Source organism: Fringilla coelebs (genome assembly GCF_963513975.1).
Source record: "Fringilla coelebs genome assembly, chromosome: 13".
NCBI lineage: Eukaryota > Metazoa > Chordata > Aves > Passeriformes > Fringillidae > Fringilla > Fringilla coelebs.
Genome location: NC_140039.1, coordinates 10,223,226 through 10,235,647, shown reverse-complemented (window position 1 = coordinate 10,235,647; position 12,422 = coordinate 10,223,226). Strand labels below are relative to the sequence as shown.

The 12,422-nt window shown below is 38.3% G+C and overlaps 2 protein-coding genes across 3 annotated transcripts in view; both read left to right on the top strand.

The window, feature by feature from the left end:
* DNAH12 (dynein axonemal heavy chain 12) overlaps window positions 1–3,676 on the top strand; it is a 57,746-nt gene extending 54,070 nt beyond the window's left edge. The window contains exons 69-74 of the mRNA XM_084214551.1: window positions 41–144; window positions 1,242–1,446; window positions 1,623–1,760; window positions 2,218–2,309; window positions 2,542–2,609; window positions 3,444–3,676. Coding sequence (XP_084070677.1) covers window positions 41–144; window positions 1,242–1,446; window positions 1,623–1,760; window positions 2,218–2,309; window positions 2,542–2,609; window positions 3,444–3,634 — 798 coding nt within the window. The 3' untranslated portion in view covers window positions 3,635–3,676. The remainder of the gene's footprint in view (window positions 1–40; window positions 145–1,241; window positions 1,447–1,622; window positions 1,761–2,217; window positions 2,310–2,541; window positions 2,610–3,443) is intronic.
* A 1,052-nt stretch (window positions 3,677–4,728) lies between these two features.
* Window positions 4,729–12,417, top strand: ASB14 (ankyrin repeat and SOCS box containing 14). 2 transcript variants are annotated; one of them, XM_084214805.1, is made up of 11 exons: window positions 4,733–4,768; window positions 5,180–5,219; window positions 5,437–5,591; window positions 6,120–6,175; window positions 6,529–6,660; window positions 6,756–6,914; window positions 8,646–8,891; window positions 9,572–9,743; window positions 10,661–11,204; window positions 11,972–12,125; window positions 12,220–12,417. In XM_084214805.1, the coding sequence occupies exons 3-11, from the start codon at window positions 5,464–5,466 to the stop codon at window positions 12,411–12,413; spliced, it is 1,785 nt and encodes a 594-aa protein (XP_084070931.1). In that variant the 5' UTR covers window positions 4,733–4,768; window positions 5,180–5,219; window positions 5,437–5,463; the 3' UTR covers window positions 12,414–12,417. The 2 variants fall into 2 exon arrangements, with proteins under 2 accessions (XP_084070930.1, XP_084070931.1); XM_084214804.1 differs by lacking the exon at window positions 5,180–5,219 and having other exon boundaries at window positions 4,729–4,768.
* The last annotated feature ends 5 nt before the right edge of the window (window positions 12,418–12,422 follow it).

Sequence of the window (12,422 nt, the reverse complement as noted above, 5' to 3'; positions counted from 1 at the left end):
TGATATATGGAATGATTTCCAAATGTGTTGTCATTTTCAGCTTCCAAAGGATTTTGACATTGAAAGTTGCCTGATTAAATATCCTGTGAGATATGAAGAAAGTATGAACACTGTGCTGGTGCAAGAAATGGAAAGATTTAACCAGTAAGAATGTTCTATTTTATTAACTTTGCCAGAAATCATTCCATTCACAGAAAAATATTTCTTGCAAATCATATTCTGTAAGCCCTGTGGGATGTGAAATATTTCTTTTGTTCCCTTCTAATTGCCTGCAGTGATACCAGTAGTCCAAACACCCTTGCTCCCTGTGGAGAGTCAGAGTGTAAGATAGATGTCAGGAAAAATAATAGGCAAGATGTCAGGCAAAATTAACTGAAAGAGAAAAGAAGGGGGGAGTATGAGGAAGTACTGGGAAAAGAGAGTGCAAACAGTATATAGATATATTTTTTTAACTTCACTTTCTTTTTCACCATCATTACCTTAATTTTTTTTTATTTTACTCATATTTCTGACCTGTAAGGTAATGGAATTAGGAAGTCTACATGCACAGTTACAGTTTATTAAATGTTTTCAGTAATGGGGATATTTTTGTTTCTTCATTTTCTCATGTGCTTCTGTTTGAATTTTTTCCCCCTTTTTCTGATGCTTTTTTCCCCTATGCATAATTTTCACAATTATTCTTCTAAGACTACAAATCTTGAATTTATTTTTCTCCTTGGGTCCTCAATCTCTTTTTTGACTTTGTTTCCTAATTTTATTTCTTATCTTCACCTGCCTGTCCATTCCTTCTTTCTGGTTTTTCTCCGTCTTCCTTCTTTTCTATTTTTATTTAAATGTCTCCTGCTTAATTTTCTCCCAAATGCTCTCTGGCCTTAAGTCTCCAAGTTATCCTTATTGCACACCCTCTTCTTTTGCAATCAAAACCTTTTTCCTTCATCTGTAACATAGTTGGATACATTTGGAGTTCCAAATTTATCCTCTTACAAAAAAATTCAGGATATCAGAGATAACAAAAGAACTAGTTACTGTTTCTAGTCTTAAATCTGCACTAATGCTCTAATCCATGACTTTACAGACGTTGCTTATTGTGCAGGGATCTATATAGATATATAGATTTAAAAAGCTATAAAAGTTCTATAGATACCTCCATAATCCACTTCTTTTACTTTTTTTTCCAGTGACATAGTCATGTTTAACAAATCATGCAGAATGTGTGAAAATTGTTTGTTTTTTAATTCTAGCTTAATCCGAACTATTCGCATTACACTAATTAACCTGAAGAAAGCCATTAAAGGACTGGTTGTTATGGATGCTGAACTGGAGGCTCTGTCTGGCAGTCTCCTTATTGGAAAAGTTCCTGAGAAGTGGGCACAGCATTCATACCCAAGTCTAAAACCATTAGGGAGCTATGTTGTTGATTTGCTAGCAAGGCTGAAGTTTTTACAGGTAATGTGCAAGTGGCAGTGCTGCCATCTGTTCAATCTACTTTTCCATATAATTTGTGAGTGATAAGGTGTGATAGGCTTTGTTTAGATTTTCTGAGTACAATTATGTAGAAAATAGTCAAAGAGGATGGGATTCCTCTCTTTCTGGTTGTTAAAGTATTGCTTTCCTCTCTCCAGGATTGGTATGACTTAGGGAAGCCTCCTGTTTTTTGGCTGTCAGGATTCTATTTTACTCAAGCTTTCCTAACTGGAGCCATGCAAAACTATGCCAGGAAGCACAGGATCCCTATTGACCTTCTAGGATATGAATTTGAGGTATGGATAAACTATAAATTAATATTTTATTAGTCTGAGTCCTGATGTTGTGGAGAGATGTAGTAAATAAAACCTAACTGGAAGGTTCATTTTGCAACTGACTGCAGTCTGAAAGCATATATTTGTTAAGACTGGCAGGCTAAATAACTTCTGTAGAAGAGGTATTCTCAAAGTGATTAAAAGCAATTCTATCACTGGACCCAGAACTCCACTCTGGGAAGCAGCCTATCCAGTGTATATTTTTCTGTGTAATTAAAGCCTCATTTTGTAACCTACAGGAAAGGTATTTAACAAACCCAGAGAAGTCTGCTGTCTCTACAGAAATATATAAAAGTAGCACTGAAAAGGGAGGGTTACTATATTATTCTCAGTTCGGTTTGGTCTGAAAACTGCCATAATAGCTCAAAAAGCAAAGAGCTGTGAGAGTTTAATGACTTGTAACACTTATTTCCTGCAGGTTATTCCTCGGGATACTGCTGATACTGCACCAGAGGATGGTGTTTACATCCATGGATTATTTTTAGATGGAGCTCGCTGGGACAGGACCAAGTCAGTAGCCAAATGTTTTACTGTGGTTCTGGAAAGCTTTTTTCAGTGCTCAAGCAAGACTGGTTTAAATAATTTAAGTGAAACTTTTCATATTATTGAAATAACACATCAATTAAGTACTCTTCATGCATGGTAAATGGAGAAATAAAACCAAACAAGCAAGTAACAACCAAAAAACACCCACCAAACCCCTCAAGCCACAAACAATGACTTTATTGCTTTCTCTCTCCAGGGGAATATTAACTGAGCAGTATCCCAAAGTGCTCTTTGATGCCATGCCCATCATTTGGATAAAGCCAAGTGAGTATGATTTCTATGATGTGTGAGCTATTCAACAAGAAATTGCAATGGTGGTTTTCTTTTTTTACTGAAGATCTCTGAGGAGAACTTCTCATAGATTTACAGAAACTGAGTGTTTTACCTTATGTGATTTAGCAAGGTTTGCTCAGGATATTTTTAGCTCAGTGATAGCTGTCTTTCCTACTAGTAAGATAATTTCCACAACTCTTATTTTCCTTTATTGAGAGGAGTAAATCCCTGTTTTTATTTATGCAAAAATCAGGACTTACTACTGCAACTTAAGTGTTAGCAAATAAGCAGTATTAAAATTCGCCACTTTCTCTGTTTGTGCCTTCTCTTGAGGTTGGATGAATTTATTCAGACCTGCACAATTTTATGCTTTCCACAAGTTCCATGAAGAAATCTGGGCATACAAAGAGTTCTTGCAGAGTTCTGTCCTTGGGTCTCAGATGACTTGAATTGCAGTTAGATTCTGTGGCAGCTAGACCAGAATTCTTGTAGAGCTGTGAAAAACTCATGTATAAGCTATGTATTAGCTAGGTAACTATTCAGATTTTAATGTGTCTTTGAGTATTATAAAGCTGGTAGAATCACAGAAGGGCATCAAGTCCTGAAAATAAATCTTAGTGAAATTAGTTGGATTTAAGAACAAAACAAACCACACAAGAAAACACAAGGAAAAGCCAGATAATTTTATTCTGTTGCTCACCAAACAATTTTGCATTTTTATTGACCTTTACAGATGTCACTGTAAATATTTAATGTTTTATGTAGATTATGTTTCTACCACTAGATCTGCTGAATGTAATGCATTACTTTGGGGTTTTTTTGAAGCTGTAAAGGCAGACATAAAGAAGACCAATGCCTACGTTTGCCCACTCTACAAGACAAGTGAGCGCAAAGGGGTCCTGTCCACCACGGGGCACTCCACAAACTTCGTCATTGCCATGAGGCTCAACACGGACCAGCCAGTGCAGCACTGGATCAAGAGAGGCGTGGCCCTGCTCTGCCAGCTGGATGACTGACTGGGGACACTGCACTCTCAGACTTCACAACACCTGCTTCTCTCTGCTGGCTTACAGAGAAGTTGGAACTTAGTGTGCAAAAGAACCATCTGGAGGTTTTTGTATTGTGAGAGGGTGTACAAATACTTTCTGACCCTCAAGTTTTGTATTATGTATTATTATCATTATAGCCCTCTTTACAATCTGTAAGCAATACAACTAGGATTTTAGCCCTTGGTGATATTATTAAAAATGAACACCTTTTTTTGTGCATTAGTTGAATATCGCAAAATATATTTTCATGGGAAATGAAAGTAGTCTGCACTTTTTGAGAGAAATATTATAGGTAATAAACTTGATTCTGCACTTTTGTTTTCTTTAAAAATAATTTTAAAACATTACTCAAGCATTCTTTCTACATCTCCTCTAGCAAAGAACTGTTTCCACCTTGCATTCAGATACAGCGATCATCTGTTCTGTGTATGGATCCCTCCAAAAATACAGTAGGAATATCTGAGCACATAAAGGTCTTATTCCATCCTGCCATCACTATTACAACTGGGCATCTGTGTCCCTGCTCATTGGGTGTTGAACCAGTGTAGGTCTGTCTTTCTGAAACTGCTTTTCCCTTTAAAAATTCTGTTTTTCAATTGCTTTTCTATTTATATTAATGTGAATTAAGCAATTAGGAACATGTAATAATTTTAACAGAGTTTTTGTTTGATTATTTGCTTGGTTTTGTTTACTTTTATTGTTTCAAGTTTATTTTTTCTGCTGTCTCACTCTTAAGCAAGCTCCTAAGATTACCTTTAGTTTGCTCTTCTAGGACAGCTCTAAAGAATTTTCTTTTTACTGTGTAATACTTACTGCTGTAGGTCTGAAATTCCTATTCCAAAACTCAAAAGTATTTTTTACACGGAAACTGGACTTTTAATTCCTTCTTTTGTTGGCAGCACTTATCGGGTCAGATTATTAAAACATAACTGACGTGTGTGAAAGAAACATGGAGAAAGTCCCAGAGTATCTTATGACTGGGTATTTATAGAGAGCTATTAATGGACATGGGCTCTGCAGAGATTGTTTTCAATCCTGAAAATGTCACTTTCAACTTAATAATCACTTCTTCAAAGGCAGAGATTTTCCCTCTTTCAGAAGGTGAGGAAAGCCAGTATATTTTCTCAATTCATAGGAAAATTAGTAGTATTTTTAGGAAAAAAAAGTAGTCTGTGTACTCATTGAACCATAGTAAAATCAATTGCTAACAGTTTCTTACTGTATATGTTAATATACTTCTATTTTTTGCTATATGTGCAATTACAGAGCAAGGCCTTGCAATCACGCATTAGGTGGACTAGGTAACAAATGAAATTGTGAAGATTTGCTATGAATTACTGCTGCCCAGCTTTATGTTTCTAGAATTATTCCAAGCTTAGTAGTTGGCGTGTTGACAACGTCCTTAAATTTCCTGTGCTCATTCATTTTGCCAAGTTATTTATTAGCTTTCAGTTTTATTTATTAATTTTATTTTACCTTGCCCTGTAGTTTTGTTTTGTTTTGTTTTTTCAGGCTAGCTTTCTTGAAAGACAGAAGTGGAAGTTTTGATAAGGTAAAACAGATGAGAGGTTTGTGCCTAATGGAATATCTGAGATCTTGGATCTGCCAAGAACAGCATGACTGCTTTATCATGTAACAGTGTAGTCATTTATTTTAAACTGTGTTTCATTTCTCTTGATACTGACACAGTGTTTGCTGTTTCTGTTACTCTAGATCTAACCTAAAGATTTAACATCTGCTTCTAATTAAAAAACACTGTTTCCCTACAGAAGTGATCCATGTGGTGCTGATTTGCCATGAATAATTCTGTGTATATGGTTGATGGTGATTCTGATGAGGAAATCTCTACCCAACAAGCTATTCAGGAAAGCTTACAAGATAGGCATAAATTTGAAACAAGTGGCAGTGCAACAGAGGTTGAAAGGTAATAAGTTATTATTTCTATTTTGGGTGTTTTCTTGGCATTACTGTAAATATTTAGTAGACCTTATTTTCCTTTTTTAACTCCCTAAGTTGTAATGTGCTGACCTTGTCCCATGGGTACTGGAAAGCACTGGTAGCTCACTTGTTCTGAGTTCTCCCTGAAAAAATGTACCTGTTCCTTGGAAAATATGAAACACATGAAACTTTCAGGTGATGTTTACATCAATATGTTAATGAGTATAAGGTTTTGTGAAGAAAATAAGCAGGTGATGTAGAAGTAGATTGGTATGAGAGCTTCCCCTCATTTTAGCATTGAATTGTTGGCCTTTGTGTGAAAGATTCAGTATTTACAGTGTCGGGGAAAGACCAACAAAAATAGTGTTTCAATGTATTAACCCCCACAAAACCAGTGTAACTTAGAAAAATCTAACATATTGTCTGCATTGGAGTATTTGAAGTAAGGCATAATTATATCCTTAGCTTCACATGAATTTTTACTTCTCATTTTATTCTTGTTCTGTTTATGCAGTTTCCAGTATACCACAAGTAAAGAACATGGGCAGATCATTGCAGCAATTCGGACAGTTAAGTACAAATACACCCCTGGGAATGGCTGAGCAATGCCTTCACTTTGGGGGTTTCATCACCTGATTTAAGTGCAACTTTCCTTTGTATAGTCTTGGGAGAAGTAAGGAAACTAAAAACAAGACATCCAAAAGCTAACTTATTAGATAGGATCATGGAAGTGGGGTGGGTTCAAGTGTCACCCCTTTCAGAAATTCCAGTGCTTTACCTCCTAAAATTTGAGGAAAATTCCAGGCCTTTCATTCATAATGAGCAAGATATACTGGTGGGATAAATGGCACTCAATGTATTAGTTGCCTGAATTTTGTCTTATGATATGTAATGGGATATGTATCTATGCTAAAATATCACAGGCCAAGAGGAGGCCTTGAAGAAGTTGGTGAGGCACAGTTCTGCTTTTGAAGAAGCAGATCAGCAAGGCTGGCTTCCTGTGCATGAAGCTGCAGCACAGCTAAATAAGAACATCCTTGAAATAACTTTAAAAGGTACTAAGTCCTTCTATTTTCCACCAAAAAGTTTTACAAAGTTAAGTTTGATGAATCATCCAACTTCAAATGTGTCCTGCTTTTCTGTATTTCAGCCTCCCGTGACATTACGTGGGAACAGTCCACTCTAAAAGGGGAAACACCTCTCTTGGTGGCAGTAAGGAATTGTTTTGTGGACAATGTCCACTTTCTCCTGCTCAATGGCTGCAATCCCGATGTTAAAAATGAAGAGGGAGATTCTCCTTTAGTTATAGGTGAATACTGTTTTTAGGGGTGGAGAAGTGAGGGAATGAGGTGAGGATACAGTTATACATTTTAGGTTTTAAGGTGACATATTTGACTTCAATGCCTAAAATATTTTGCTATAAGGAAAAAAAAAAAGTTAATCTCAGCATTGAATAGGTCTGTCCCTGTCTTTTTTTCTCAGATGATAATTAGCTTTCTCCAGGAAGTGCAGAGTGCCATTCTCTGCTTTCCTTGGCATCATTTCTGCAGTGGTGCCAGGTAGTGAATCCTTCTGCTTCTTCATGCTATTACTGCCCTTCATGTCTGCAGGCATAGAACATTCATATTCTCTGCCCATATGGTATCTCCTTCATTGCATCAGCCTTTTTTTCTCAAAAACCCATGGTAATTGGTTTTAATTATCCAAAATTATAGCCAACCAGCCTGATTTATCTACAGTATGTAGAGTGCAAAGCAGTGTTTGTTCCTATTTAGACATTGCTGTCATTAGTGCAAGGATGACAAGTGAAGAAGACAGGCTGACATTCTCAGTTCACTTCTCTGTAATATTTTGTCATTTAGGAATAAGGTCCCATAGCTACTATAGTCCTAGTATAGTCTCATACTCACATTCTTTGTGTGAATGCCACTTTAATTTGATCATGCACAAGAACTGTAATTCATGATTTCTAAAGAACTATATTTTGCCAAAATGTTTTTCAAAAACGTTCTTTGGTTCTTTGTTCATTTCCTTTGCTTCCCTCAGTCTGGGCCATGATGCCTCCATTCTTACTGAATCCTACCCAGAAACAGGAAAGTGTCTTCTCATTATCTAAATTCTAAAGGAGCACTCAAGTTTCTTGGATGATCCCATACATTTTTCTGTATTGGAAGGGTGGCTTCTTTTTCAAAACTCTTGTTAAAGGAGGAGAAAATGGCCTACCAGTCATGTGTAAGACCCTCAGTCCATCCTTGTAAAATGGCTGCAGTTTTAAGTCAGGGCCATCTGCTTTAAAAAAATGTACGGAACTCCTAGATACTTCTGAAGTGCACAGCATTAAAATGCACCCTCCCCCAAGAAGGGGATGCATGGGATTTATCTAAAGCAGCCCTGTAGGTTACAGATAATGGGACATCACAGTTTCTGTCACAGAATGCTGTCACTGGTGTTCAAGCAGCTGTGGCACATGAAGCTGCTCAGCCTAATCTGTACTGCTGAAGAGCACTCACGATCCTGCACAGCCTGGAAAATCAAAGAGAGAAGGAGGGAACGGTGTTGCCTGATCATTCCATCCACTGGAGCTAATGCAAATTTCTCTTTTAAGATCCTCCCTGACTTAAGATTTCAGGCTTATTAAGCTAAGAAGGCATATGAAAGAGTCATTATAAGTTTTGTTTCATATTGTGGTATCTGCTCGTGGAGATTTAACAGAGCTCTGGTGGCAGCTCCTGAGCACCAGGGCCCTGGGTGTGGTCTCCCTCTAGTGGAAAGCTGTGTTCTGTTCCATTACCAAATGCAACAGGGAGGAAAAAAATCTACAGAGAGAGATTACCACGAAATTACTCATTTGCATAATTAGTGCTGTCCTGGAAGCAAAGAATAGGCTTGTTGATGAGTTAAACCTTTCAGTGTAGGGTGGCATTTCTCATTGCATCAAGAGCACTGCCAGGAACAGTGAGCAGTCACATAACAGCGGCCATAGTGCACAGAATAGCCCTGAATAACAATCCTGTCTGATGCTTTGCTTGCTGTCCTACAGCAATTAAACTTGATTCCTATGACATTGCCTCCTTGTTGCTGCGATCTGGTGCCAGAGTGAATCTGCGCTGTGTCCATGAGAGAACTGCTCTGCATGAGGCAGCCAGACTGGGCAGGAAGGACCTGGTACAGCTTCTCCTGGAGTCTGGAGCAGATCCTGACCCCCGCAGTGGATATGGCCTCACCCCTCTAGCACTGGCTGCACAGATGGGACACACAGAAATTATGGAGCTCTTACTGCAAAGAGGTGAGACTTTATTATATAGAAACTTATAGGAGGAGAAGGCTTCAGATATGCCTTAAAAACAGAAGTAGCTCACCTTACGAGAGAAAGTTAAATGTCATCTGCACTGAGGGTTGTTGTGATATAGGGAAGGCCTGTTAAATACAAATTTGTATAATATTAAAACAATATATTAATATTTTAGTGAGTACTTATAATTGTTTTTTAAATGCTCTATTATTTTCTCACATAGACAGGTCACCCTAGGGCACACTTGACAATATATTTATTGTGGGGAATTTTACATGATGGTTCATCAGCACTGAAACTGGATTGCATTAACTCTTGGATACTGGGTCCTCTCACACTTACAGTCACAGCTGCCTGTTCTTTGTAAAGTAAAAGAATTGAAATGCATTGTTTGTAAACCAAAATCAATTGTTTTAATGAATAAGAACCAAACGTTTTGCTGGTGCAGTTCTAGGAACAATTCTTACTGTGGTCAAAGCAATTTGGACCTTCTTGTTCTAAGGATTACATGAACAGATCTAAAATCAAGGATCCAATATGAAGATCTATGCCCACAGTGGTTCTGTTTGGGGAAGAATAGAATTCAAAATACCATATCACTGGGAGGTTGGAGATATTAATTGCAGATGAATATTTACAGTGACTACTGTGAAATCCTTGCTGCTTCTTCCCAGGTGCAGATGTTCTTTCACAGGCAATGGACTGTGCTTCTATATTGTTTGAAGCAGCAGGAGGAGGAAATCCAGATTCTGTGAGTCTTTTACTAGAATATGGGGCTGATGCCAATGTTCCAAAGCACTCGGGTCATTTGCCAATCCACAGAGCTGCATATAGAGGACACTTTCTGTGAGTTAATATACTTAAAAATCAAATAATAATGACACCAGAAATATTAATTTTACTATTTTTACCTTAATCAAAGGAGGCAGAAAATCTGTAGCTTTGTACAAGGAATTATTTTTGACTGTGCAAATATGTGTGTTCTGTGTCTGAATGTAAGAGAGCAGTTAGGAAAAAACCTTTGTGATTTTAGGATGCACATCTTAATCCCTCTGATATTTCCCCATTTGTCACAAGTAGTAGCACTGTCCAGTCTGATGCTGAGGTTCTTGGAACATTGTCACTCTCTCTGGGTCAATGTCTCATCTCCACCCCATCAGAGAAATGTGAATGGTGATATAGTAAATAGACAAATAGAGAGTAAGGATTATCCCTATTTTAAAGAGAGTAAGACAACTGGAAAAAATTAATGCTGAAATCACAACTAACAAATGAGAAACCAGCACCTGAGTATTCTTAATTTCTCTATTAATATTTTCTGTATATTAATTGTTATATTTAAACGTAGATGTATATATTACATTGTAGATTATATGTATTCATGTTATAATATATATTCTATTAATTCCCTAATCCCTATAGGTTAAGCAATAACGCTGTGCTTTCAACATTCAGGAAAAATTTCTGTTGAAAAGGAATCATTAATTCTTACAGCAAGGAATGGGTTGTTCATGAATAATAGTATAATATAATAATATTATATGTGTAGTAGATGTAAAGTTAGTGTCCATTGCTGGCTAACAATTTCAGAGTTAGCAATTCAAGTCAATGCCATGGTCCTGATTTGCCATGGTACATGTATATTAAGACTATTCTAACAGTCATGATGAGTTCTGAAGCCCAGCAATGCAGAGAAATTCAAAGATAATTGGGTGAACCAAAATGTTTAAGATTCTGAGATGCTTCTGGTTTTAATTTTTCAGAGCTCTAAAATATTTAGTTCCAGTGACTGATTTTTCTGCCATTAAAGAAAGTGGGATAAGTCCAGTTCACTCAGCAGCAGCAGGAGCACATCCTCAGTGCCTTGAGTTTCTCCTGCAGTCGGGTTTCGATGCCAATTTTATGCTGGCTCAGAGAGTTCGCAAAGGCTACGACGACCACCGCAAATCAGCCCTGTACTTCGCTGTTTCCAACGGGGATATCTGCTCAACGCAGCTGCTGCTCAACGCCGGAGCCCTGACAAACCAAGATCCCATCAACTGCCTCCAAATAGCCTTGAGAATGGGCAACTACGAGTTAATGAATCTGCTGCTCCGCCACGGCGCCAACGTCAACTACTTCTGCCGCGTGAACACCACGCATTTCCCCTCAGCCCTGCAGTACGCCCTCAAGGATGAGGTGATGCTGAGGATGCTGCTGAACTACGGCTATGACGTGCACCGCTGCTTCGACTGCCCCTGGGGCAGCGGGGACCACTCCCACTACGTGACTGACGGCTGGACCTCCACTGTCATCAAAGACACCATGGTAAGTGTGTCACACGGCTGCGGGTGTGGTCCCACCGCCTTCCTCAAACTAAATGGAAAGGGGCTTAATGCACTGTCAGAGAAAGAAGTTTTGAAGACAGTTTACACATAAAGGGAGGAATAGTTTAAAATTAACCGGATGTTGTTATGAAGTTCATGATGGCAAATGTTGTAAACAGTAATTTTGAATTGTGGAAATATAGCTGATGATATGCTAATGATCAGTAAGGAACTGGCTCTCCAGGGCAGTGTTGTCCATGCTGTGAAAGCAGAGATTTGCAGGCTGGCTCTCTGCATTGTCCTGTACCTGAACACCAAGACTGGAAGGCTGTTGAAAGGACCCCTGGAGGTAGTGGGATGAGCACTGAGCAGAAATTAGCAAACCTAAAGAGCTTCCTGGCGACACTCATCAGTGTCATTGTTTCACAGTCTGTAACGTCCATTTGAATCTAATAAAGCCTTCTTTAACCTAAAGATAAGGGGATGATGCATGCACTGGGCTGATGGATCCTCCAAATTTAAATTCCATTCAAGAGTGGTAGCACTTCTTTTTAAGCACCAAGTCCCCAGATATACAGCTGCTTAAGTTTAGTTTTGGATCTAGTACAAAATAAGCGTCTCTCAAATTTTTAGATTCTACTAGTGAGGCTTAGGCAAGCTGTGGCAACCTCTAAAACCCTGCTCAAGTAATTGTTCTTGTCCTCAGAGACAGAAGTAATTTACTGCAGTATCAAATACTACCCTATTAAATGTTTTGTTTTTTATCAGTTCTGCGAAGTGATAACCTTGTCCTGGCTGAAGCACGTGTCTGGGAAGGTAGTGCGAGTCATGTTAGATTATGTTGATCATGTGAAGATTTGCATGAAGCTTGAAGCAGTTCTCAAAGAACAGGAACTCTGGCCAGACATCCATTTCATTTTAAGTAAGTATCTGTTCACATTTTTAATGAAACCAAGCTGGTTTGGCATTGGGGCCTTTTTGCTTGGTAGCATTTTAATTTTGCTTCTCCTTTCTAGCAAATCCTCGCTCTCTGAAGCACCTTTGCCGTCTGAAGATCCGGGCATGCATGGGCCGGTTGCGTCTCCGCTGTCCTGTCTTCATGACCTTCCTTCCACTGCCAAACTGCTTGAAAGATTACATCCTGTACAAGGAATATGATCTTTATGGACAGGAAAACTTCACAGGGATCTACAACCTCAACTGTGCATAAGTATTTGTC